The following is a 25,116-nucleotide window of genomic DNA, read 5'->3' as shown; positions in this document are numbered from 1 at the left end:
AATAGGGATTATCAATCCCTGTGAGGAAGGTCGCACAATGTCATACTGAACCCTGGACGGAAGATGACTGCAACCTGCTGTGTTGTCTTACCACTATTGTCTATCTTGCGTTAACTATGGATACTGTGGATGTTTTTCCATAGGGATAAATGATCTTTACTGCAAATGAAGCTGCATCCACCGTGTGGCAGAACACAGCTCAGGCTGGATGTATTGTGGACACACAAAAAGCACGGCGTGGGGACCTAGGGAGATTAAGAGGGTAGTTGAGGAATATTATAAACTTGCCTGAAGAGGTGGGTTTTCAGACTAGAGGAAAGTCTTGTGGTGCGAGGGAGTGAATTCTATAGAGTGGGAGCAGCCTGAAAAAAGTCCTATAACCGGTAATGGGAGGAAGTGATGAGAGTGGAAGAGAGACGCAGATCTTGTGCAGAACGGAGGTGTCGAGTTGGAAGATATTTTGAGACAAGTGAGGAGATGTATGTCGGTGCAATTTTGTTGACGGCCTTGTATATTAGTAGAAGAATTTTATATTGGATTCGTTGAAATACAGGCAACCAATGTAGAGACTGACAGAGCGACTCAGCAGAGGAAGAACGGTTTGCAAGGAAAATCAATCTAGCCGCTGCATGCAAAATAGATTGTAGGGCTTGGAGTCTGATTTTGGGAAGACCAGTAAGGAGGGAATTACAATAGTCGATGCGGGAGATGATGAGTGCATGAATTAAGGTTTTTGCAGTGTCTGGTGTGAGATATGTGCGTATTCTGGAAATGTTCTTTAGATGTATGTAACATGATTTAGATATAGAGTCAATGTAGGGAACAAAGGATAGTTGTGAGTCAAGGATTACACCTAGGCAGCGAGCTTGTGGGGTGGGATTTATGGTCATGTTTTCAACAGAAATAGAAATGTCAGGCAGGAAGCCTCTGTTGGTGGGTGGGAATATTAATAATTCTGTTTTTGAAAGATGGAGTTTGAGTTGGTGAGAAGACATCCAAGATGAAATGGCAGAAAGACAGTCAGTAACGCGAGACAACACAGATGGTGAGAGATCAGGAGAGGATAGATAGATTTGTGTATCATCCGCATAGAGATGATACTGAAATCCAAAGGAGCTTATTAGTTTTCCAAGAGAAGTGGTGTAGATAGAGAATAGCAGAGGACCTAGAACTGAGCCTTGTGGTCTCCAACTGATAAAGGAAGCGGAGCAGAGGTGGATCCAGAGAAATTAACACTGAAAGAGCGATTAGATAGGTAGGATGAGAACCAGGATAGGACAGTGCCTTCAAGACCTAGGGATTGTAGCGTTTATATGAGGAGAGAGTGGTCAACAGTGCCAAATGCAGCAGAGAGAATTAGGAGACAGTAATCACCTTTAGTTTTAGCTGTGATCAGATCATTGACAACCTTGGTCAGCGCAGTCTCTGTGGAGTGTTAAGAGCGAAAGCCTGACTGAAGAGGATCCAGTAGGTTGTTTGCTGTAAGAAAGTGTGTGAGGCGAGTGTAGGCAATTCTCTCAAGAAGCTTGGAGGGGCATGGGAGCTGGGAGATGGGGCGGTAATTTGAGAATGTTTGAGTCAGAATTTGAATAGGGATAATCACTGCATGCTTTTTAGATTGTAAGCTTGCAAGCAGGGCCTTCTCACCTCGTCTGTTTTACCCAGTTTGTTTATTAGTTTACTATGTTTGTCCCCAATTGTAAAGCGCTACGGAATATGTTGGTGCTATATAAATAAATGATGATGATAGTGATGGAAAAATACCAGTAGAAAGAGATAGATTACACATTTTAGTTAGAGGGGGAATGAGCACAGGAGACAGGGAACTACCAGTTTGTGAGGGAATGGGATCAGGAGGTAGAGCAGGAAGATAAGAAGAATAGAAACTTCCTCTTCATTTGTGGGATCAAATGAAGAGAGGGTGTCAGAAGATGCTGGGAAGGATTTAAGCCGATTGCTAGTTGAGGGAGATGATATCATTTCAAGTCTGATCTTATCAATCTTGTCCTTGAAATAGGAAGCAAGATCCTGTGCACTGATGTTAGTCGGAGGGTTTGGGGTGGGAGAATTGAGAAGAGATTTAAATCATCATCATCTATTTATATAGCGTCACTAATTCCACAGTGCTGTACAGAGAACTCACTCACATCAGTCCCTGCCCCATTGGAGCTTACAATCTAAATCCCCTAACACAGACACAGACAGACAGAGAAAGACTAAGGGCAATTTGATAGCAGCCAATTAACCTACCAGTATGTTTTTGGATTTAAATGTGTTATAAAGGCGTTTGGGGTTAGAAGCCTGAGCATAGATGAGAGATTGGAAGTATGTTTGTTTAGCAGTGTCCAGAGCACTTCGATAGGAGTGGTAGATAGCAGTATATGTGCTGAAATAATTAGAGGTACAAGATTTAATGTGAGAAAAAAAAGATATTACTGAAGGGTTCTCGAAAAAAATCTACAATTTTATAAACCAACTGAGGGCACTTTTTTACTGCTGATGACTGAACTTCTGTGGACCTCAGTAACTCCTCAAGATGATAGAACAGCTCCCTGGCTGTTAATTTCTACCTTGTTTTATACAATACATTCTTTAATTCAAGTCATTTCTCTTGTGTTTAGTCTCAGACAGAGTGCTGACATCAAGAGGTATATTTACTAAACTGCGGGTTTGAAAAAGTGGAGATGTTGCCTATAGCAACCAATCAGATTCTAGTTATTTATTTAGTACATTCTACAAAATGACAGCTAGAATCTGATTTGTTGCTATAGGCAACATCTCCACTTTTTCAAACCCACAGTTTAGTAAATATACCTCCAAGACTTACTTAAAGGGATTATATGATTGTTAAAAAAAAATTCTATGTATGTCGTAGAGCCATTCTCACTAACTAGAACAATAATGCTACTATTGATGTGTGATGTATCATCCAGAAGTTATCAACATATTTATAATGGTTTTATGTTTTGTAGCCTGTAGGTGGCAGTGTTTTCCATTGCAGTTAGTAATAAGAGCAATGCACTAATGCTGTAATTATGCCACATCAGAGAGCAATGGGCAAAGGTCATTATGGGCAGCACGGTGGCTCAGTGGTTAACACTTCTGCCTTACAGCACTGAGGTCATGAGTTCAATTTCTGACCATGGCCTTATCTGTGTGGAGTTTGTATGTTCTCCCCGTGTTTGTGTGGGTTTCCTCTGGGTGCTCTGGTTTCCTCCCACATTCCAAAAACATACTGGTAGGTTAATTGGCTGCTATCAAATTGACCCTAGTCTGTGTCTCTGTGTGTGTGTGTGTTAGAGAATTTAGAGTGTAAGCTCCAATGGGGCAGGGACTGATGTGAGTGAGTTCTCTGTACAGCGCTGCGGAATTAGTGGCACTATATAAATAAATGGTGATAATGATGATTATAGGCCCAAACCACGTCTGACCTGGATCAAATGCTGCATCTACCGAAAATAATTTCTCTTCGGTGGCAAAAAAAAATCATGAGCAAAATCACATTACTAAGAAGGCAATTTAGAAGCATAGAACTAGAAGGCAGATAAGAACCGCTTAGCCCATTTAGTCTGCCCATTTTTTAACCTATGTTAACCTCAAACCCTATTTGATCCTTAGGTCTTTGTAAGGATATTCTTATGTCTATTCCAAGCATGTTTACATTGGTCTTCTGTATTATCCTCTACCACCTCTGATGGAGGCTATTCCACTTATCCACTACCCTTTCTATGAAGTCATTATTCCTCACATTTCCTTTGAACCTACTTCCCCCCAGTGTCAGTACATGTCCTCGTGTTCTAATACTTCTCTTCCCCCCCAGTGTCAGTACATGTCCTCGTGTTCTAATACTTCTCTTCCCCCCAGTGTCAGTACATGTCCTCGTGTTCTAATACTTCTCTTCTCCCCAGTGTCAGTGCATGTCCTCGTGTTCTAATACTTCTCTTCCCCCCAGTGTCAGTGCATGTCCTCGTGTTCTAATACTTCTCTTCCCCCCAGTGTCAGTGCATGTCCTCGTGTTCTAATACTTCTCTTCCTTTGTAGAATGTTTCCCTCCTGTACCTTGTTATAACCTTTGTTATATATGAAAGTTTCTATCATGTCCCCCATTCCCTTCTCTGCTCCAAACTATACATAATAAGATCTTTTAGTCTCTCCGGGTAAGTTTTGTGTTGTAGACCATGCACCATGTTAGTTGCCCTTCTTTGTACAGTCTGTAATGTATTTATATCCTTCTGGAGATACGGCCTCCAGAACTAAACACAGTATTCTAGATGAGGCCGTACCAATGACCTATATAGTGGTATTATTACTTCTTTCAGCTACTGATTCCTCTCCCTATGTAACCAAGCATCTGACTTGCCTTCCTCATTGCTATGTTATATTACTTACCTGCCTTTATGTCACCTGAAATAGTGACTCCTAGATCTCTACATCAGTTACACAAACAGGATATTGGATCAGAATGACCTTTGTGTAGGGTGTAGGTCCCATTTGATAGCAGGTATATTGTGACAGCAATTAATCATTGTATCAGGATAATAACACTGCCATGTGGCTTTAGTTGTTCCTTTCAGAATCTCTGATCAACTAGAAGTCGGTGATACAAAGAAGTACAAATAACATTTACTTAATATGGGATGTGTGTACTTAAAGGGCCACTACATATAAAATACACATTCCCTTATATAAAAGATAATACAAATATACATGTAAATGTTTTTATACTATGACGGAGGGCTGTGCACTCATGGCATTCTGGGGTACATTTATCAAACCTAAATAGCAAAATTGGAGATGTTGCCTATAGCAACCAATCAGATTCTAGCTGTCATGTATCTGGTACATTCTACAAAATGAGAGCTGGAATCTGATTGGTTGCTATGGGCAACATCTCCACTGTTCCTATTTAGAACGTTCGATAAATCTACTCCTTTGTATCTCTCATGTATGTTCCATCCTGATAAAATTCTGAACCGTTTACCTATAAATCTGTGAAAGTATCTCTTTTATATAAGACAACTCCGTTTAATACTTTTAATTGGCGCTTTAATGACCTGCGCTGCCTGCGTCACGCTCGTAACAGTTTATTACTACAAGTTAAATAGCAGAAGTGGTTTATTTCAGAGCATGAACTTTGGAATCACATACAGGAAAAGCTAAAGTTTATTTCTTTCAACCAGAGATCTTTTATAATTGTGACTAAAGTTCATAAAAGAACAGGGAAGTAGAAGGTAAAAAAAAAATATTTGAGAAAGCACCCAGTGATATAATCTCCAATACGTAATCACAGCCTTGGGGCAGAACTTTAGGCAATTATTAGGAAGGCGCTAAACACTTGCAGCAGTCCCCACCACACCCATTTTTGCATGCAAAAAAACCCAGGTCCGTCCTGAGGAAATTGGGACTGCGGACAGATTGGTTGCTGCGGGCAATGCCCGTTTTCCTGTCATATTATCTGATCTCGACAGCCATATGGTTCATGGCCACTAGGGGGCACTACTCATCATTTAAAATTTTTTAAAAAAAGACTACAGAAAAGTTTCAAGTGAAATTAAAGTTTGTTGTTGGTGTTTTGTCTTTACAGAAATCTCAAGGAAATAAAAAATAAATAAATAGATTTAATTATCTGGTTTCTGAGGTGGTAATATTATGTTCTCCGTTTTTTTTTTTTTCAAAGAGCACCAGCAGATAATGTGTTAAGAATGTGCTTCTGTGAGTAGCTGTGGGATGCACACATAGTACAATGGGGATTTATAAACAGTAAAGTATTACTTGGAAACATATTATTGCTCTTTATTGAGGAAAATATCCACAACGGACATAGTAGTATCGACAGAGAGCGCGAGATCAGACAGCAGTGACGCGTTTGATATACGCATCGTGTGCGCGGTCTGGATTCTCCATAGGGATCAATGATCCTTATTCCAAGTAAATTCTGTGTTCACCACGTGCAGATCAGATCACTTATAAATGAAAGGTGACGTATACATACATCCATACTGTGTACTGGCTGACACCCTGCAAACCACACACTGCTTTTATATTTTATCTCTGCATTTCCACGGACTGATATTATGCCACATTAACAGGAAATTACATCAACTCATATAAATGTAAATCAAAATACGTCACAGTTCCTAATATCACTTGCTGAGTAAGTGGTAGATTAATGACTAATGCTAATACATGGATGTTATTTTCATACTAATGATCTAATAAAACAAGCAAACTATGGACTATTGGAATGATTGCGTAACGCACACTTACCTCAGCTTGGAGGGTCAATGTTTACTTCCAACAACAGATCAGGCGAGGAGGGAGATTGCATATTACCTTCATTTCCTCTCAATCTGATTGGGCGTTGGAAGCGAATATAGAGCCACCATGCTGGAGGCGTCGTATTGTTATAATTTATATAGCGCCAACATTTTACGCAGAACTTAACAGGGAATGTTTAATCATTGACATAGTATCGACAGAGCGCAAGATCAGACAGCTGTTCGGAATACTTTATATCAGACATATTCCACTCTGTAAAATCCATTGTGGAAATTGCAAAGATTCTGAGCCGGATTCATTAAGGAAAGTAAAGCAAAAAAAAAAAAAAAAAGAAGAGTAACTTTGAACCTTGACAAAACCATGTTGCAATGCAAGGTGTGCAAAGGAGTTTGTTATTTTGCACGAGTTAAATACTGGCTGTTTTTTCACGTAGGACGCAAATACTTGATCGCTTTATTTGTACACCAATATTAAAAATTGATGTAGGACATGCCCTACCCCAATTACAAATCCATCCTCGCATTTTAAATTTGCCTCCCCTCCAATGTGACATGGTTTTGCACAGGTGCAAAGTTACTCCCTTTTTTTTTCCCTTTACTTTCCTTAATGAATCAGGCCCTTTGTGTCTATCTTGTTGTCTGAGCCGGAACCCTGTGTACCTTTTCAAGTTTTGAAAGAGAACTACAATCTCTCCAAGCACAAATTGGTTTAGCCAGTAACGTTCCGTCTGTTAATGGCACCAGTAGAACCAGCAGAGGACCGGACAATCAGCATCGGTAACAAACTCACCCCTGGGGGCTTGGGTAACTTAGTTCTCCAGGAGCAGGAAGCAGGAGAACTTCACGTTTCAGCTAATTTGTTACTCACAGCTGATTGGTTGGCTGGGCTATCCAACCAACTGCAACTAACACACCAATCTGAAGTTCAAAGTAAGCCTGGTGTAATCCAGAAACACAGGAGACGGTCACCCAAACACAGCAGACCAGATCATAGGCAAACAGAGGGGGCAGGAGGGGGTACCTAGTGCCTGGAAACCCCCCTCCAAGCCTGGGGCACTGTATAATTGAGGTGGCTGGACCCTGCCCCCGCTTCACACGGCTCTGCTTGAAAAGGGAGCGCTTCGTGCACCTCGTTAGTGAAACGTTCCGCCAATGTTTTTAAAGCACGATAAACATCGAAATAATGTAATGAAAAGTGTGCAGCTCCTGATCCAAATTAGCGACCTAAGGTATTACCCAGGATTTACCACAATTATGGCTCTGTGTCTTTTCTGAGTAAACAAAGATAACCCATCATTGGAGAAATGATATGACAACACGCACAGTCCAGCAAGCATGACATTTTAGGAACATAACATTTCTGAGAATGAGGAACAGAGACCAGCGAGTGTATTCCTGAACGCCCATCTCTCTTTCCTGTTGTGAAACCCTTTGCACGATCAACCGGTGCCTTAAATATAAATAGATATTACTTTTAATTATGTTCATCCAAAATATAAATTTTTTTATTTATTTGGTAATTATTGAGTCCCCAGATATAACAAAGTGACCTGTTTAGACATAAAGGGGCTTTTCTTTTCTTTAAATTAAATGCTGCAGTGTACAAAAATACTGTAACCTATAGCAGCCAATCAGGTTCTAATTCACTTCTCAGCACCGTTTTAGAAAATGAAAGCAACCATCTGATTGGTTGTTCTGGGTTTACAACACATCACAATGATATTAAGACTTCTCTCCTTAATTGCACTTGTTCATATGGTAGAGAATATAGATTGTAAACTCCATTGGGGCAGGGATGGATGTGAAGGATTAAAATGTGTCACTGGTTCCAAGTGTATTCTCATATTGGTTCATTCCACAAAATGGCCGCCTCCTTCGCGAGTATGCACAAATCAAGCTTTAAATAATGAAACAGTGATATGTCGCCTTGTGGTACAACGAATACAGTACAAATAAAATACAAGTAAGAATCTCAGTTTAATGTTCCTGCAGTGAAAATATTTATTCAATAAGCTGTTTCCATCCGTATTCAGTTACAACATCAGTAAATGTCTTGGACTGAATCTACAATCATAATAATAAAAAAAAACAAAAAACAAAGAGACAAAAAAAATGATAGTTATTGATAGTCAAGAATTTAATCCAAGTTTACACAAGAAGACTGAAAATACAGAATTTGGCCACATAACCACAGCTGGCTAAGACAGAATAGGAATGTCTGAAGTGAATATTAATTATATATATTTATATATATTATTCTATTCATTACTTTTTTATAAACTTTACTAAATCAAGTGCAAAGTAGACTTTTTGTGACTTTTTTTAAATTTATTTTTATATACAAACACAAAACGACTCACACAAAGGTCAATGTGAGGGGACAAAATGGAGGAATTGGCTGTACTGAGGGGTGGAGTGTGTGACCTTTTGTGGTAAAATCAGTAGGTAGTTGATAACTGTAGGGCAGAGGTAGGTACCCGTTGGCTCTCCGGCTGTGGTAGAACCACCTATCCAGGCAAGCTGGCAGTGCATGCTGGGACATGTAGTTTCAACGTAGCTGGAGGAGCTGCAGGTTGGCCTAAGGCTGTCGCAGGACATTAATGGAGTGTGGGGACGAGAGTGACATTTTCTAGGCAGTAGAAGGAGAACTGATGGGGCCAATAGGGGCCATTAGGCTACGGAGGCCCAGCATAGCCAAAAAGCATAGGGCGTGGCATGTCTCAGCGATGGACCAGTATGTTACATATAGCAATAATAAAGTGCTTTTATATAATGGTCCAGGAGTTATGCCTATTGTCTCTTTTTCCCCTGCATCATGCAGATAATTACCAAAATCTGGAGACGGTAGACCCCCCACCCCCAGGGATGTACTGGAGATTTGCATGGGGTCTGGCTAACGCTAGAGATACAAGCACCACATGCAAATCATTACAGCGTACACAGTATAGCACGCAAACAAACATATGTATCTCATGTGTCAAAGAAAGACTTAACCACTTACATGCCAGCTGCCTGCTCTGTTGCAGCTACCGCTCCCCTCTACAAATCAAGTGGAAAAAGTCCACCCTCAGACGACTTTCATTTATTGCTCTGTAAAAGGGACTTACTGCCACTTTTACTTACTACCCTGCTGTATCTGCCTGTCTCTTGCTTCTAGTCCTATATTTATATCATCAGGCAGAGCCGGTAATTGACGCCAGTCAGGATGTCGTTTCCCTGGGCAACAGGAATAAACAGCGCTGCCTAGAGATATAAAAGGCATGGCTGCCCAGCACAGAAGGACGAGAGACCGTCAAAGCCGGAGACTTGGTAAACGTTGCTGAGCGACATCTACAAGCCAAGGAAACAAAAACAAAGTCGTCCGCGGGTAGAAAGCTTCTTTAGTACGATGATTTTTGCAATCAGCAAAGTTGGGAGTACCGTCATTGAAGAACAACCACTGTTGGCATCGGTTCTCAGTTGCTGTATTTTCTCACTGCTGTCCACATATTTGCCAAACGCGTCAGTCGGAGGCCGAATACCAACGAGACGCTTGAGGCCAGAATGAGACCCAGAGAGAAAAACAGCGCTGGCGGCAGCGACAAGCAACGGTAGTACTTATTAGCAATGGCTGGAACATCACAGCGTACAGAAGAAATTAACCAATCAACATATTTCGTAGTGACGCAATGAAAAAGCAGTATTTAAAGGAGCGGTCTACTTCCGAAAAAAACAAAACCTACGTATAGTCGATAGGTACCTCCCAACCCCAAGAACTTCCCCTAGTACCTGAAACCGAGAGCAGCCACATGCGGCGACTGTCGGACTAAGATACTGCTGGCGACAAGGGGAGGACTGCGTCTATTTGCTATACATAGCGGGAAGCTTGAATCAAGAATTGTTTGCACAATAGTGGGCAACCCCTTCAAGACATTAAAGATAGAATATAATTTTACCATAGCAGGTCTAGATGTACAAAGCATTAATACACCGGAGAAAAGTCTCCCGGTACTGTGAGAGAGAAAACCTAATTCATCTACCTGAGCGTCTGTCAGGCTTTCCCAGAATGCATTGCTCATTGATGAACCACAGTACAATGGTATAGAGAACATAGAACTTCAGTATATCTCAAAGGGATCCCAGGTAGGCAACGCATCATACATTGTACGGATTTAAAGACGGTTTACCAGCTTGTCACAGCTGCCATGACAATATGGAAATCTCTATGTTATTACATTACTGATAATACAGACAGGTATTACATTGTTATACAGAAGTGTGGATACATCCACTAGACACACACCGATCACACACACACCGGTCATAACCCTCCTCTAGATTTTGGGCTGGAATGCAACCAGTATCTCGAATAAGACAGAGAACCGTCCGCCGTTACTGGGGAACCTGTGCAAAGCTGAGCGACAGCCTGATCACTGCATAGAACTGAGCATATATTTTTTTTCTATAAAAGTAGCGATATAAACATATATAATAATTAATAAGAGTTGAGGGGGGGTAAGCCGTGCACACTGTGGCACTGACAGGAGTGTTAATATTAAGTACAGCAAATTATTACGGGGCGGGGGGGGGTTCCAGAAGCCCTGGTGAAGGAGTCTCTCATACTCCGCTCCGTTAAGATGCTAAACATAATGGAAGCATTAAACGGTTGATTTATTGCATAGTTCTCATTACCCACAAATCAGTGTTTTTAAACCCCAAAACCAATCATCCGTCAGCGCTGACCCCCCCCCAAATGATACAATGGGGGGGTAGCCACATATTCCTCTCACCATACCTCAAGCAGACGCCAATACAAAAACAGAGAGTACCAGACGTCGGGGAAAAAAAAAGGTACTTTCAAACAATTTCAAAAAGAAGGGGTCACTCACACGCACGTCTTATAGACCGTACCCCCACCTTGTCACCAAGAGGTGCCTGGACATTCACTTATCTCTGAACACACAGCTTGTTAATTAATATAATTAACAAAGCTACTGCAGGCAGCGGAGGAGCTGCTACATATACTATGGCGTATTAAAAATATTAGCCAATATCCCCAGGGAGTTTCTTAAGCTGCACAGCGACAGCGGGTTAATTTTGGAACAATTTTGTAAGTGCAAGTGGGTCTTGGAGCAAAGAGAGCAAGAGTTCATTCCCAGAATCCTCTGCAGCACGGCCGCGATGTCGATAACGTCTCCTTGACGCCAGCTGGCTGTTAGATCCTGAATACCAGCTGGAGTTTTAGCGGAGGACAGACGTCAGGGCAGTGACCATATCGCAGATGTGTCTGACCGTCCCACGTCACCTCCTTTAAAAGTACAGGGCCGGCTCGCTCCGGAAATCTGTGTGAGAGCTGTTGTCGGCTGGGGTGAGCTGGAAAAGAAAGAGTAGGTTTACGTGAGACCTTGTACGTTCCCCCCCCCAACCCTCCCCCTGTTCAAGCAGATGACTTCCTTTCATAAGATTTCTAGTTTAGGTAATAGTAGGGGTTTGAGGAGGTTGACATCTCTCTATCCTTCTCCCACTTCCGTCTCCAAGACTTCTCTTGTGCTGATCCTAACCTATGGAACGCCTAGCCTCGTCCTACCAGAGTCTCTCCCAACCTTCAAACGCTGCCTCATGTCCACTCTCTCTACTTCCTCCATCCACTAACGACCCATTTGTAACTACTGTCACTCATCACCCCCTACCTCTAGAATGTAAGCTCCTGGGTCCTGTCTACTCTATATCTCATATCCGTCCACCTCATATGACCGAGGTCATGTCTTATGATGAATCGTCTGCCGTTGATTCACTCACACGCCTGAGATTCGCACCGGTATCCATACTAGCTGTAACTAGCCATGTATGTGTTATCATGCTTAATTTTATTCACATATCTGTTACCATGTTCAATATATTCATGTATGTCATGTCTGTCAGATGATTGTCCGACGCTACGGAATCTGTGGTGCCCTTTAAATAATCGGCAATGATTAGGTGGGCGACGGGCACCCAATAGAGTATTATTTCACTGGTATGTTGTGCTATAGTGAACCCAGCACCAAAGATGTGAACACACTCCAGTTCATCTACATTAATCAAGTACGGGAATCAGAATCGTCACCAACGCATTTCGATATATTAGACGTCCTCTGGAACGCGTTGGGTTCATTCTGAAACACCTGAAGACCCGATTTGAACCATAGGCAATAATAGTTATCGATATCGCAAGAAGGACTCCAAGGACCCTTTCAGATAAGCGCTTTTTATTAATATTTTAAAGTACGTTCATTCGATATCGATTTACATTATTAAAAGCCTTTACCATATATACTACGCCGTTTATATATCCATTTTGAGACCCTGCATCTGAGGGACCATGAGATAAGAAGCAACACAAAGGACCCCTAGATTTGATTACTGCAGATAAGTTTGAGTGTGTTGACATATTTGGTTCATACCTGTGAGATACTACACTAATCGGCACCTATACCTCTTCTATATTTTTCTAGACTCGTGACCCGGTTGAACAACGAGCACTTTACGGTTGGCTGCCGTCTGGTTATAATCCGGATACGACACATAAATTGCTAACTGATAAGATCCAAACTTAATAATTAAGGACTAAGTATGTCTAACCTTATAAACAAGTTTATTTAGCGGTCTAATAAGCAGACGGAGGGAACTCTCTGTACTCACCATGTCCTCTCTGTCTGCATTGCCGACAGGAGACGCTGGCCCACCCTCCGGCTTCTCATCCTGCCATTTACTATACTCCATGGAGTGTTTGGGGGTGTAATTCGATAGACCTGTGGAAACAAAATCAACAAAAAAATAATATAAATATATATATATATATATATATATATATATATATATATATATATATATATATATATATATATATACATATATATATATATATATATACATATACATATATATATATATATACATATACATATATATATATATATACATATATATATATATATATACATACTAGGGTGATGTCATAACACAGATATATTCACATAAGCCACCTGCTCCTCCCTGCATCACGTGGAACGACAAGTCCTAGCACTGCTAGAAAGTGCGCTGGCACCTAGGACATTCAGCAGAAACGCGTAGGGTACTAAACACAGAATGAGCCGGCCAGCTGCAAACCACTAACCGCACTTCATTTACCGGACTGAAGGTGACTGCGACCACACAACCAGCTGTTCAACTAGACCGGCGAAACTCCATAACCGTGGCTGGAATTGGCCATGGCTGACCTTCCTTACGGTGCATCCCGGGAGACTTCGGGATCGGGCTAAACAGCGGGATTTTGAGGAAAAACAGCCCCTACTGATCTATTGTGATGGAACGAAGTGTCTGACCCACATGCATGGCTGGATCACCACCTGTAGACCGTTGTACACTCTTCATCATCATCATTTATTTATATAGCGCCAACATATTCCATAGCGCTTTACAATTGGGGACAAACACAGTAAACGAATAAACAAACTGGGTAAAACAGACAAAGAGGTGAGAAGGCCGCTGCTCGCAAGCTTACAATCTATGGGGCAATGGGAGTTTGATACATAAGGTTAAGTCTACATTTTGCATTTCAGCCCAGCCAGACTGCAAAGGTAAAAGTGACTCATAAGCTAAATGATCCTGTCACACAACAATGTTGGTCAGGGGGTAGTTGTCTTGTGTTAGATTGTGTAATGGGTGGTAATAGGGTAATGTAGTGAGGTTAAGAGGGTGGTTGAGGAATATTATAAGCTTGTCTGAAGAGGTGGGTTTTCAGAGAACGCTTGAAGGCTTGTAGACCAGAGGAGAGTCTTATTGTGCGATGGAGAGAATTCCATAGAGTGGGTGCAGCCCGAAAAAGGTCCTGTAACCGGGAATGGGAGGATGTAATGAGTGTGGACGAGAGACGCAGATCTTGTGCAGAACGGAGTTGCCGAGTTGGGAGATATTTTAAGACAAGAGAGGAGATGTATGTTGGTGCAGCTTTGTTGATGGCCTTGTAGGTTAGTAAAAGTATTTTATATTGGATTCGGTAGAAAACAGGCAGCCAGTGTAGAGAGACTGACAGAGTGATTCAACAGAGTTTCCACCAAGACCATACGGCTAAAAACAAGGCCAGCAAAGGATTTTAAAAAAAGCGAACATGGGGCCATTGATCCCTTACTTGCGGAAAACACCACAGAAGGATTTTGATATATGCACTATACATATAATAGTACATAGGAACACAATGTATACGTACATACCACAATAGTCTACAAACTACCTTGTTAAAGGTGTGGTACACATATAAAGTCCTCTACATCGCTTGTTGGCCATCAGTGTACTGGTAGTTTATTAGTATACATTGGGCAGTATTCCTTGGCTGCCAGGGTGCTTCACATACCCGCAGAAGACACAAACCCTCCTCCGTACTGTGGCCACCCGCCCAGACTAAGACTGCCACAAAACAAAGCACTTCACACTTGTATTATTGTGTGTGTCACCTGCGTCACTATCTGGAATGTCCTCACACATTAACCTATATGTATATATATATATATTGCTGGGATAAGAAACATTCCACTCAAAGTCTAAGTAGATAACGAGAGATATAAACCTGATAAACCAGCTACAGCACAATTTCCATCTTCATAAAGTAATGTATAACCACATAGTGGGAACAAATGAATAACAAACTATATATAACATTATAGTCATTAAAAAAGGAAAACATTATGCAGAGCTATGGGTCACGGCTCTGCCTCCCAAATATAATCAGGGTTCTGGTCTAACAAGAATTTGCTTTATAGAGTCCTGGCTGACACAGTGTCTTTAATTTAAAATCCAGCTCCCCCCCTCCCTCCCCTAAAGTTTATGTTATAATATTATATTTACTAAACTGCGGGTTTGAAAAAGTGTTGATGTTGCCTATAGCAACCAATCAGATTCTAGTTATTTATTTAGTACATTCTACAAAATGACAGCTAGAATCTGATTGGTTGCTATAGGTAACACCTCCACTTTTTCAAACCCGAAATTTAGTAAATATACCCCATTGTCTTCAGCCTTTACCAACGGAATACGTCAAGATTAAAACCTTACGACATTCTTTCACGTTTTCTTTTTTACTTGGGAGAACATCTATTCTCTTATATTTTAAAATGAATTTCAGGTTACACCTTTCCTTGTCGCAATATTGCACCCCCAAAATGTTTGCATAAAATCCCCCCACCCCCAAAAGCCTTGCGCTCGGGCCTACTGGATAATCAGAACCCCCTTGGTCCTAGACCCCCATAATGAGTAGAGGAAGAGTTGTGAGAGCACCCGTCACGGAGGACTGAGGACGGTCTATTACTCAGCATTACACATTCAGCGGCCTGTATAAAGGTTCAGGTCTGACAGTCCGCAATGTCAGGGAACAGGAACAGGACAGTTTCTGTATTGACACAGTCTCTTGGCAGCAGAATAAAAAGATTTATAGAAGTCGAGGAATTGTGACTTTACTCCCCAATTAAAGCAGCTTATCCTGGGCGTATAAAAAGCTCATGTTCAACGTCGCCAGCCTCTCCTGCTCACGCCAGGCTACCTCTGCAGCCCGTCGGCGCTGGATGCCAGCCAGGAACTCTTTTGTGAATAATAAAACGCAGATTAGTAATTAAAGGCCGAGTTCTAAACAGTAACACAGGTTACGTAATGTGTCATTTAAATCACAGTAAACAAACAAACTGCGTTCTCCCTGTCCTGCGCCCATTCAATGGGCTGCGAGACTAGCACACCGTGTACAGATCGGAGATATGCTAGGGCACAACATAAGAACATTAGATGTACAACCTGACTGTACTCGTACTGACGTATTACCCTATACCGGGGCTTCAGAACACAATTCTTAGTGGAAAGCGTCAGCAAATATACCCGTGGCTCTCCAGTTGTTGTCGAACTACAAGTCCCACTGTGCCCTGCCACCTGAAAAGCCTGAGCTATAGCAACCCCCTTACGTATATCCCCTAGGCTAACCGAGGGGGGGGGGGTTTCTAGTGCCTGGGAACCCCCTCCAAGCCTGGGGCACTGTATAATTGAGGTGGCTGGACCCTGCCCCCGCTTCACACGGCTCTGCTTGAAAAGGGAGAGCTGCATGCACCTAACAGTAGTGCATGCAGCATTGCCCATGTATATTATGGGGATAGGAAGAGTTGGAGAGCAGCCAAGCACTGTCTAATATTATAGCCACGCCCCCATGCATGCTGGTCACGCCCACTGGCGTGGTGCGTTTGCCCCTGTATCCAAATAGAAAAGCAGTATAGTTACAATAATAATATATACCCTGAGAACGCCATAATATAGCCATCAACATAGGTTCTTAATGGATGAAAAGATAAGAATCCAAATCACTTAAAATGTATTGCCTATACAATCCCAATACAATGTATACCATATTACTTCAGTGTCACAATAATTCACAGTTGGAACAGTCACACAACTTAAGAAACACAAATGAAACGATAAATGATAGAAAGGAACTTCATGAAAAGTAGAAGAGGACCAGGAGTTACAGTAAGGCATGTAAATAGCAAAAGTTGAGCATTGCCAAGATCAAGTCAACTATTTATCGGAACCCAAATGATTCAATTTCTGAAGATATCCCTCTTTGTAAATTGCTTTCAATAAAAAAGCAACAATTCCGAGCATAGTGGCTCAGTGGTTAGCACTTCTACCTCACAGCACTGGGGTCATGAGTTCAATTCCCGACCATGGCCATATCCATATCAGTATGTATGTTCTTCCTGTGTTTGCGTGGCTTTCCTCCGGGTGCTCCGGTTTCCTCCCACACTCCAAAACATACTGGTAGGTTAATTGGCTGCTATCAAAATTGACCCTAGTCTCTCTCTCTCTCTCTGTGTGTGTGTATTAGGTAATTTAGACTGTAAGCTCCAATGGGGCAGGGACTGATTTGAGTGAGTTCTCTGTACAGCGCTGCAGAATTAGTGGCGCTATAATATAACTGATGATGATTTGCAACTATCGCAGGATGCCTGTAGGTCGGCACCAGAAGCTTCTGAGCAATTTAATGCAAGATGCGCTATGCAAACTGGCGTAGTACTGAAATCAACCCCCCTCTTAAGTGTAGATATCCATTGTTCTATGCGTTTTGATGTAGAATCAATATCCTCCTAAAAATGTGTTTGTAGACTGTCAGGGTTATGAGACTGATATCCTGTACTTACTATTCTTACTTCCTCACGTGCGCTTTAATCTTGTCCCTTAATTTATATCCTGTGCAGCCGCTGTATAATGTGTTGCAGGTACAGTCATTCATAGAGAACTCTAGGAGAGAAGCGATGTACAACTTTCACGGTAAGTACAGAACAGGAGGAGCAATCAGTGTATCCCCTCCGTCTATAAAATCCTCTACTCAATTTTTTTTAATCATTATTCCTTTTTCTATAGACACTGGGACCAATTTAAGGACCGAAATAGTATTTTTTGTTGTTTTGTTTATAATACAAAAGGCGGCTGTGAAGGGACAAAACGTTCTCAATAAATAAAAATATATTTCGGCCAATAAGTAATGCCACGGTTTCCAGGGGCAAACACAGGATTTGTAGAGGGGGGTTTCCACTCCACGTCGCCAGTGGGCGTGACCAGCATGCATGGGGGCGTGGCTATAATATTAGACAGTGCTTGGCTGCTCTCCAACTCTTCCTATCCCCATAATATACATGGACAATGCTGCGTGCACTACTGTTAGGTGCACACAGCTCTCCCTTTTCAAGCAGAGCCATGTGAAGCGGGGGCAGGGTCCAGCCACCTCAATTATACAGTGCCCCAGGCTTGGATGGGGGTTTCCAGGCACTAGGAAACCCCCCCTCGGTTTGCCTATGGTTTCATACAGACTTAAATAGATTATCGCTTTCTAAACCGAATATTGTTATCTCTGCTTCTTTTAGAGCCACGTCTCTCCGCTACCGTGGTGTGTCATTTTACACGCTTGTTTTACTTGCGACGTAAACCACGCTGCATTTTTTTAATGCATCCTCTTACAGCAATTGGGATGTCCAAGAAATAAAGGTTCTTTGGTCTCACTAATTTTTTGGTTGTCATCTTACATTAAACCTCGCTCCTATTCAATTCTGAAATAAATGTGATCAGGGATTCCATAAAAGGTATAATATTGGATTTATATCCAATAAAGCACCAGCTTCACACAAATCTCAACTCCGTGGTATCTGAGCAATAACTTAAATATGCAGCCGTCAGGCTCGCACGATCATGTTTACAGATGTGTACATTAGGCTGTGTTTATATAATTGGATACAGCATGTTTTATAGACACCCTCAGCACTCCCTCGCACACACCTTGCAGTAGTATTTGTGTAGGAGGCCCTGTATAGATCATGCACATGAATCAGTAAAAGCCTTTGTGTATCAGGGTCAGTCTTTCCTGGGGACAGTAGCAACCTCCTTTAACTTTTTATATTTTGGGAGAGGCCTTGCCACCCTCATACAGAGACATAACAGACACTACTCCTAGTTACGGGTTTTATTGCTAGAAAACATAACATTGTCTGGCACTGAAGGATTTATAATGAAAGTTGGCGACACTAAGCCGAGATTCTTCTATCACAGTCGGAGCTCACAGCAGATTTAACGCTTTTCAGTTCCCACCGATTGGTGACAAGATAACACAGACCATGTATTATAGAGAGCCCTGGTGAGGCCGCTCTCTGCCTCCTTGCGCCAAGGCAGAGCGCACAATCTCAGGGTGCGCTATTGGGCAGATATTTTAGGCTGCGTAACTAGCTTTGGGACAATCAGAGGATATGGTGACATTTCCAATTTTCTACAACAGCGTTACATCCAGGGGCACGTTGGTCAACATTCTGCATTAATTAACTAATTCAAGCCAGGATTAAGCTGGGTATACACTACAAGTTGTTCATACAATTATTGTGCAGCTCATATGATAAACGACCGTTTGTTTTAGCGTTGCCAAAACACATCGCATCTGTTGATTTGGTTTTATAAACTTAAAAATCACAATCAACGATGGAACGATGTCGGGGAAACTTAGAAGTGTGTACTATCCCATGACCAGCAGTGTAGGCAGATCTCTGTAGAGTGTACGGAGTCACGATCTTTTCAGCAGATGGTTATGAGAGATGAAGATCACAGATCTGAAGGTAAATCGTGTAGGCGAGTACACATGAATCGGCATGATCATCGGGACTTTCAGTCCTTGGTGAAATCGTTATAGAAATTGCATCTGTAGTAATTCTCTCTAGAGTGTACCCAGCTTAAGTCTAAGCTAAAGTTGGAAGTGCTGGACCAATCAGAGGAGCCAAATAAACAATGCACCCAAAACATTTGTGCTGGGACCTAAAATTTGAGAGTGGGTTCTGCTCTGGTCATTGCTTCGAGGCTCCATAAGATTGTGGTTGAACCTGGCATCCAATTTGCATTAGCTGGGGAGCTGCCAGCTAGGATGGGTAGAGAAACACACAGTGACCAGCGTGAGGCGCTAGAGCGCACTTGTATCAGCATAGTACTGATGTGAGCGAGTTCTCTGTACAGCGCTGCGGAATCAGTGGCGCTATATAAATAAATGGCGATGATGATAGTACACCCTGAGCTCACCTGAGTTCGCAGAGTTGGCCCGCAGGCTGTTGCTAGACGCTCCACCGCTCACAAACGACGGGCGCGGGAGAAAGAAAGCCACCGGTTTGTCTTCGTCGTCGGATTCGGAGTTGGACAAGTCGTCACCCTCCTCTTCAGCCAGCGAGTTTTCGGACGGGTACTCGAACATGGTGTGAATGTTCTGCTCGTTAAAGGAGATCTTCATCTGCGGGAGAAAGAGACAGCAAACGTGAGATCTGTGCACTGTACAGAGTAATAGTAATCTTTATACACAGGTATACAACAGCCACCCGTCACATCACAATAGTGAGAAAGATTAAGAACAAAAAGAAAAAAAAAAAAAAAAACAGTAAAGCAATTTTCAACTTTTTGCTTGATCAAAAAAATACGTTCTATGCAAAACTCATAACCTTCAAGCCTGGGACCACTATGGGAGGCTTCAAAAGGCTGGCAAGTTGTGAAGTTGGAGATATATGTGATTATCTCTGTACGTTCTGTCTAGTTACAGTCAGTAATCAGTCTCAGATCTCCTGACGGACGAAGCTAGAACAGACCAGACCAGTTTCTCCGTATGGTGATCTCTTAATGACTGTACCTAAGACGGGGCCTGGAATGTGCCCCGGGGCAGAATAGGAGACCGTTCAGGTTACGTCTGTTACCCAACTCCCTGGACAGACACGACCTGCCCCTATAACTAGGTCCCAGAGTTTTCCATTGCCCCGGGCTTCATAATCTGAAAGGCACCGATACAGAATAACTGGTGGGTCCTAGCGGAGGGGTACAGATCACCGAACAGGCCGCGGAGCTAGATACCCAGTTAGAGGTCACTGTGACGGACGGTTTTATAGCGATAACAGCAGCATTGTTTGCCTCTATCTCCCTCGGTGCGGTGCTGGCAGTGTACACGGGAGATAATGCAGTGAGCAGCTAATTCTCTGCACAATGGCCACTATCAGCCTGGCAGGAGCCAGTTCCATCTGCAGTAGGAAGATAGGCAGTGATTTAATATCAGGGGACGTGAGTCACACAAGCCTCCCCGGCTACGTGGATGCAGAAACACAACAAGCCAAGATGCAGCCGATGTAAACAGAAGCCCCGGCAGAGCCCAAGAGCAGGCCTGGAGCAAGCCATGGCTCTCCAGGTGTTGTGAAACTACAATCCCCAGCATGCTCTGCCACAAGACAACTGGCAGGGTACGCTGGGACTTGTAGTTTCACAAAACCTGACGAGCCAAGGCTTTATCCAAAAATCCCGAAACATGCCCCTAACCCTCTAATAGGCCTAGAGACTAAAACTGGGCAACCTGTGTGCTCTTCAGCACATTTTATTTAAGTGTGCCATCTATGGAAGCGGATGGGAGTAAATATATTGGCCGCAACAGAATAAAAATTCAGAACCTGGAAAACAGACACTTCCCAGAATCCTTTGTACTAGGCAGAAGAGGTCTGATGTCACCAGTAATCTCTCAGTCACGCCAGGCTGTGCCAAGGATTACCAGAGCTGGATGCAATAAATAGATACAAAAACCCATTTATCTAATCTACGAACGGCCGGTCACCCTGATTAGAGGCTTACACGTTACCTTCCTGTGTCTGCCCAGAATTGACACCGCTTTTCAGGAAAGTAAAAAAGTGATGTGAAGGGAACTAGAAAGACTTCACGTCCTGAAAAAGAACATATTGCAATACGAGGTATTTTAACAAAACAAACCAGTCTGCTCTGAATCTGTGCTGATCTCTGGCAGCCGAAACTTTACACAATAAAATCGTAACAGGTTTGAATTAAAAGGCCGGAGTGATCACACCCAGCCCCACCCAACCCAAAACAGAGGCAAGAAAGGATGGGACTTTTGCATTGCATAATGAAGGCAGTGGGTGCAATAATACAGAACAATAGGATCTAATTAGCTCTAAAATAACTTAAAGCAGCAATCCCACATAACTTTTTTAAGACGGAAAACAAAATTCTAAGTAACTTTAAAACAAGGTATTTTTCCTAGCTATCCTCCTGCAAATCAGCATTTCCTTTTCAAAAGCTCTCTGGTTGGCAAACAAAAAAGGGGGCTGGCAGACACAGACACAGTCAGTCTGCTACACAGACACAGGCTCACAGCTCTCAGTGTGTCATGTGATGGCAGAGGGGGGGGAGATGGAGGATATCAAAATGCAGACAGAGCTCAGAGGGGCTGCTCACTAGATTATGTGCCATGTAACTGTGGTTGCCATGGTGTTCCAGAATGAGAAATTATTAATAGCAGCCTGATGGGAAAAAAAAGAAGGCAAAATGATGAATACTGACATTCTTTTTCTAGCTCGCTGTATTGACAGAGTTGATTTTTCATGCTTGAATTGGTAACATTGCCGTGTATATGGGCACTCGGTCATGTGACTTATAGGTTGAAAGACACAGGACAGAAGGTTCTATACAGATAGGTCAGGTACTTCGGCTGTTGTGCTAAGTTTAGCTGCGCACCTGTCTGACCTTTCCCTGCCTGGGGAGAAGTGACAAACATGCAGCCTTTGTCCATCGTTCCGCACACTTTATTTACTGTGCATTAGGCAACAAGCACTGCCTGCCCCCTCCTCCATACATTTCCTATACATCAGGGTTATTCAGCCTACAGTATCTGCACCCCGAGTGTTAGTACAGAAAACTTATAGAAAAATAATTATATGGAGAGTATATATACACAAAACACACACTAAAATTATTTAGTGTGTACACACTTGCTAAACATCTGCAATTAGATAGAAGTACATGATATAAAGGTTAGAAACCCCTGTTGTACATTACCCCCTGTTTAGTATCTGGAATGAAGACTAGTTCTAGTTATTTAAAGGGGGGGGGGGGGTGCTATGTTTTTAAAGCTGCACTACTACTTCCAAAAATGTTTTTGCGGCTTACTTAAAAGTGCCCCAGGACAAACAGCTGCGTGCCCATGGCTCCAGGAGGGGGACGTCAGTAAATTTTTTCTGCATACACCCCCCCCCCCCAGCAAATCTGTTACACTGCTCACATATTTAGAGTGGAGCGTGTCTTGCACTTGCAGCCCCTTGGACGTGGGAGTGCAATACAGAAAGTTTGGGGATCCTGGAAGTCTGTAACCCCCACCTGGAGCTTACATTGAACAATAAACGTCCGCAGAGACCTCTAGAGACATGCAAAGAAAGGATGCATCATCCAGCTGTATTAAAGTACTAACTTGCCAAGCTTTTATTACTAGTCCCCCCCCATTCATTTTTGCAAGAGGAAATGAATGTTCTGTAAGTGGAAAATGACCCGAAATCCACTCGATTCCCCCAGCCAAGTGAAACAAAAAACAGTCCTGGTTTCCACTGTACTCTTCCACCTTCAGCAAACGTTAGAGTGGAGATAAGTTTGGGGCGGTTCGAGTAGGTGGGAACCGTGCCGATCCGGTCACCAGAATAAATACACAAGGTATAGGTTAAAGTAATGTTTACTGTCCCCCTCTCTCCCCTGTCTGGCAGGGAACTTGCTGCAGACCAGGCCTGGACAACCGGTGTCTCTCCAGGTGCTGTGAAACTACAAGTCCCAGCATGCACTGCCAGCTAGGGCTCGTCACCCTAGAACAGATTTTAGCATTTATTTTACATTGGACTTATTATATGGCAGAGGTCAAACTACTGCTGTCCTTGATTTTCCATGTTATTGCTCAAAGTGGCATTTTTGTAGCTCTGCCAAGTTCCAGAAACTTTATATACTAAGGATACTAACAATGTATATGACAGATTTGGGGTATATAACATTTGGGAGTTAGGGAGCGTGTATTGATTGCAAGTAGACGGCCTTTGTGTGTGCATTCCAGATTAGACTAAGTGCGTTCAGTTTAATCGCTGTCTATGCACACACGCATCTACGGAGATTGGAATATTCCAGGCTGGGTTCACGGCAATGCAAAAAACATTCATGCTCATGTATATGTTCCTGTATGTATCATAACATTCCATGTCTGTCCTAACCACATCTCATTCACAGGTGAGTTTTTATGCCTGTGTTTTAATAGCCAACTTGCCAGATCGGTGAGCAATTGTACCTCACACAGTGGCCAAATTGCACAGATCTGTTTGTTTAGGATAAGTGACCTGATGGAAGTGGAGGCATGGTGGCTCAGTGGTTAGCATTTCTGCCTCACAGCACTGGGGTCATGAGTTCAATTCCCGACCATGGCTTGATCCTTGTGGAGTTAGTATGTTCTCCCCGTGTTTGCGTGTGTTTCCTCCGGGTGCTCCGGTTTCCTCCCCCACTCAAAAAACATACTAGTAGGTTAATGTGTGTGTGTGTGTGTGTGTGTGTGTGTGTGTGTGTGTGTTAGGGAATTTAGACTGTAAGCTCCAGTGGGACAGGGACTGATGCAAGTGAGCTCTCTGTACAGCGCTGCGGAATCAGTGGCGCTATATAAATAAATGGTGATGATGAACAAGACGCCGTCTCAATACACAGCCACAACCCAGATAAAGTGCTTCAGCAAATTGGTGAATACAAAACAGGGTTTAGTAAACCACAGCCCAAAACAGACTTCGTAGCTCACTACTTTCAAGTTCCCCAATACGGGCGATGATTTGTTACTTCTTGTCACCTAACAAACAATGGCCCATAGTAACAATCACGGCGAAGCCATAACCACAGGCTAAAAACAGATCTCTGCCAGAATAAGACGGCGTGAATACATCATAAAACACAACAGGATTAGTGTACAAGCTGCACAGGATGATGCAGGAAGCCAGCAATCAGCAGAGAGACCGGGAACTACATATAGTGATGGGTACAGAGGAGACCCTCCAGTATGTACAATGCAGTATCATCCTTCTTATAAACAGAAGATATTTACATGCTTCAGTAGCTACCAACCCGTATCATACCCAGGAACAAAGGCTGAAGGATTAAACTAGTAAATTAAATTAGAAATGATTCACACCATGTCAGCGACAGGTAAAATAAATAAATAAATAATAATAGGGGCCCCAGCTTAATATTTTAACAGATTAATTACTAAAACAGCCATAGCTCTTAAATAGGCTATCTGCAGAGCAATTAGCCCGTTAGAGCAGTACGAGGTCCTATGGCCACTTCCACATCCGATAACAATCCCATGGACTCATCATTGGCCATGTTGCCCAATGCGGTTGGGTTATGGCGGTAGCCGACCTCTAAGGGCCCCAGTGTGCGGCCATTCAGGCTACGCTTACTGGCCCTTGGGAGAGCGGAAGATACAGACCTC

At 42.6% G+C, this 25,116-nt stretch overlaps 1 protein-coding gene across 1 annotated transcript in view; it reads right to left on the bottom strand.

The window, feature by feature from the left end:
- Positions 1-8,254: 8,254 nt before the first annotated feature.
- Positions 8,255-25,116, bottom strand: part of TPRN (taperin) — a 39,939-nt gene continuing 23,077 nt past the window's right edge. The window contains exons 2-4 of the mRNA XM_075185471.1: positions 19,878-20,082; positions 12,939-13,048; positions 8,255-11,630 (exon numbers count right to left, since the gene is read on the bottom strand). Of these exons, the coding sequence (XP_075041572.1) occupies positions 11,568-11,630; positions 12,939-13,048; positions 19,878-20,082 (378 nt within the window). The 3' untranslated portion in view covers positions 8,255-11,567. The remainder of the gene's footprint in view (positions 11,631-12,938; positions 13,049-19,877; positions 20,083-25,116) is intronic.

Source organism: Mixophyes fleayi, chromosome 9 (assembly GCF_038048845.1).
Source record: "Mixophyes fleayi isolate aMixFle1 chromosome 9, aMixFle1.hap1, whole genome shotgun sequence".
In the NCBI taxonomy this organism is placed as follows: Eukaryota; Metazoa; Chordata; class Amphibia; order Anura; family Limnodynastidae; genus Mixophyes; species Mixophyes fleayi.
This window is presented reverse-complemented; position numbering and strand designations above follow the sequence as displayed.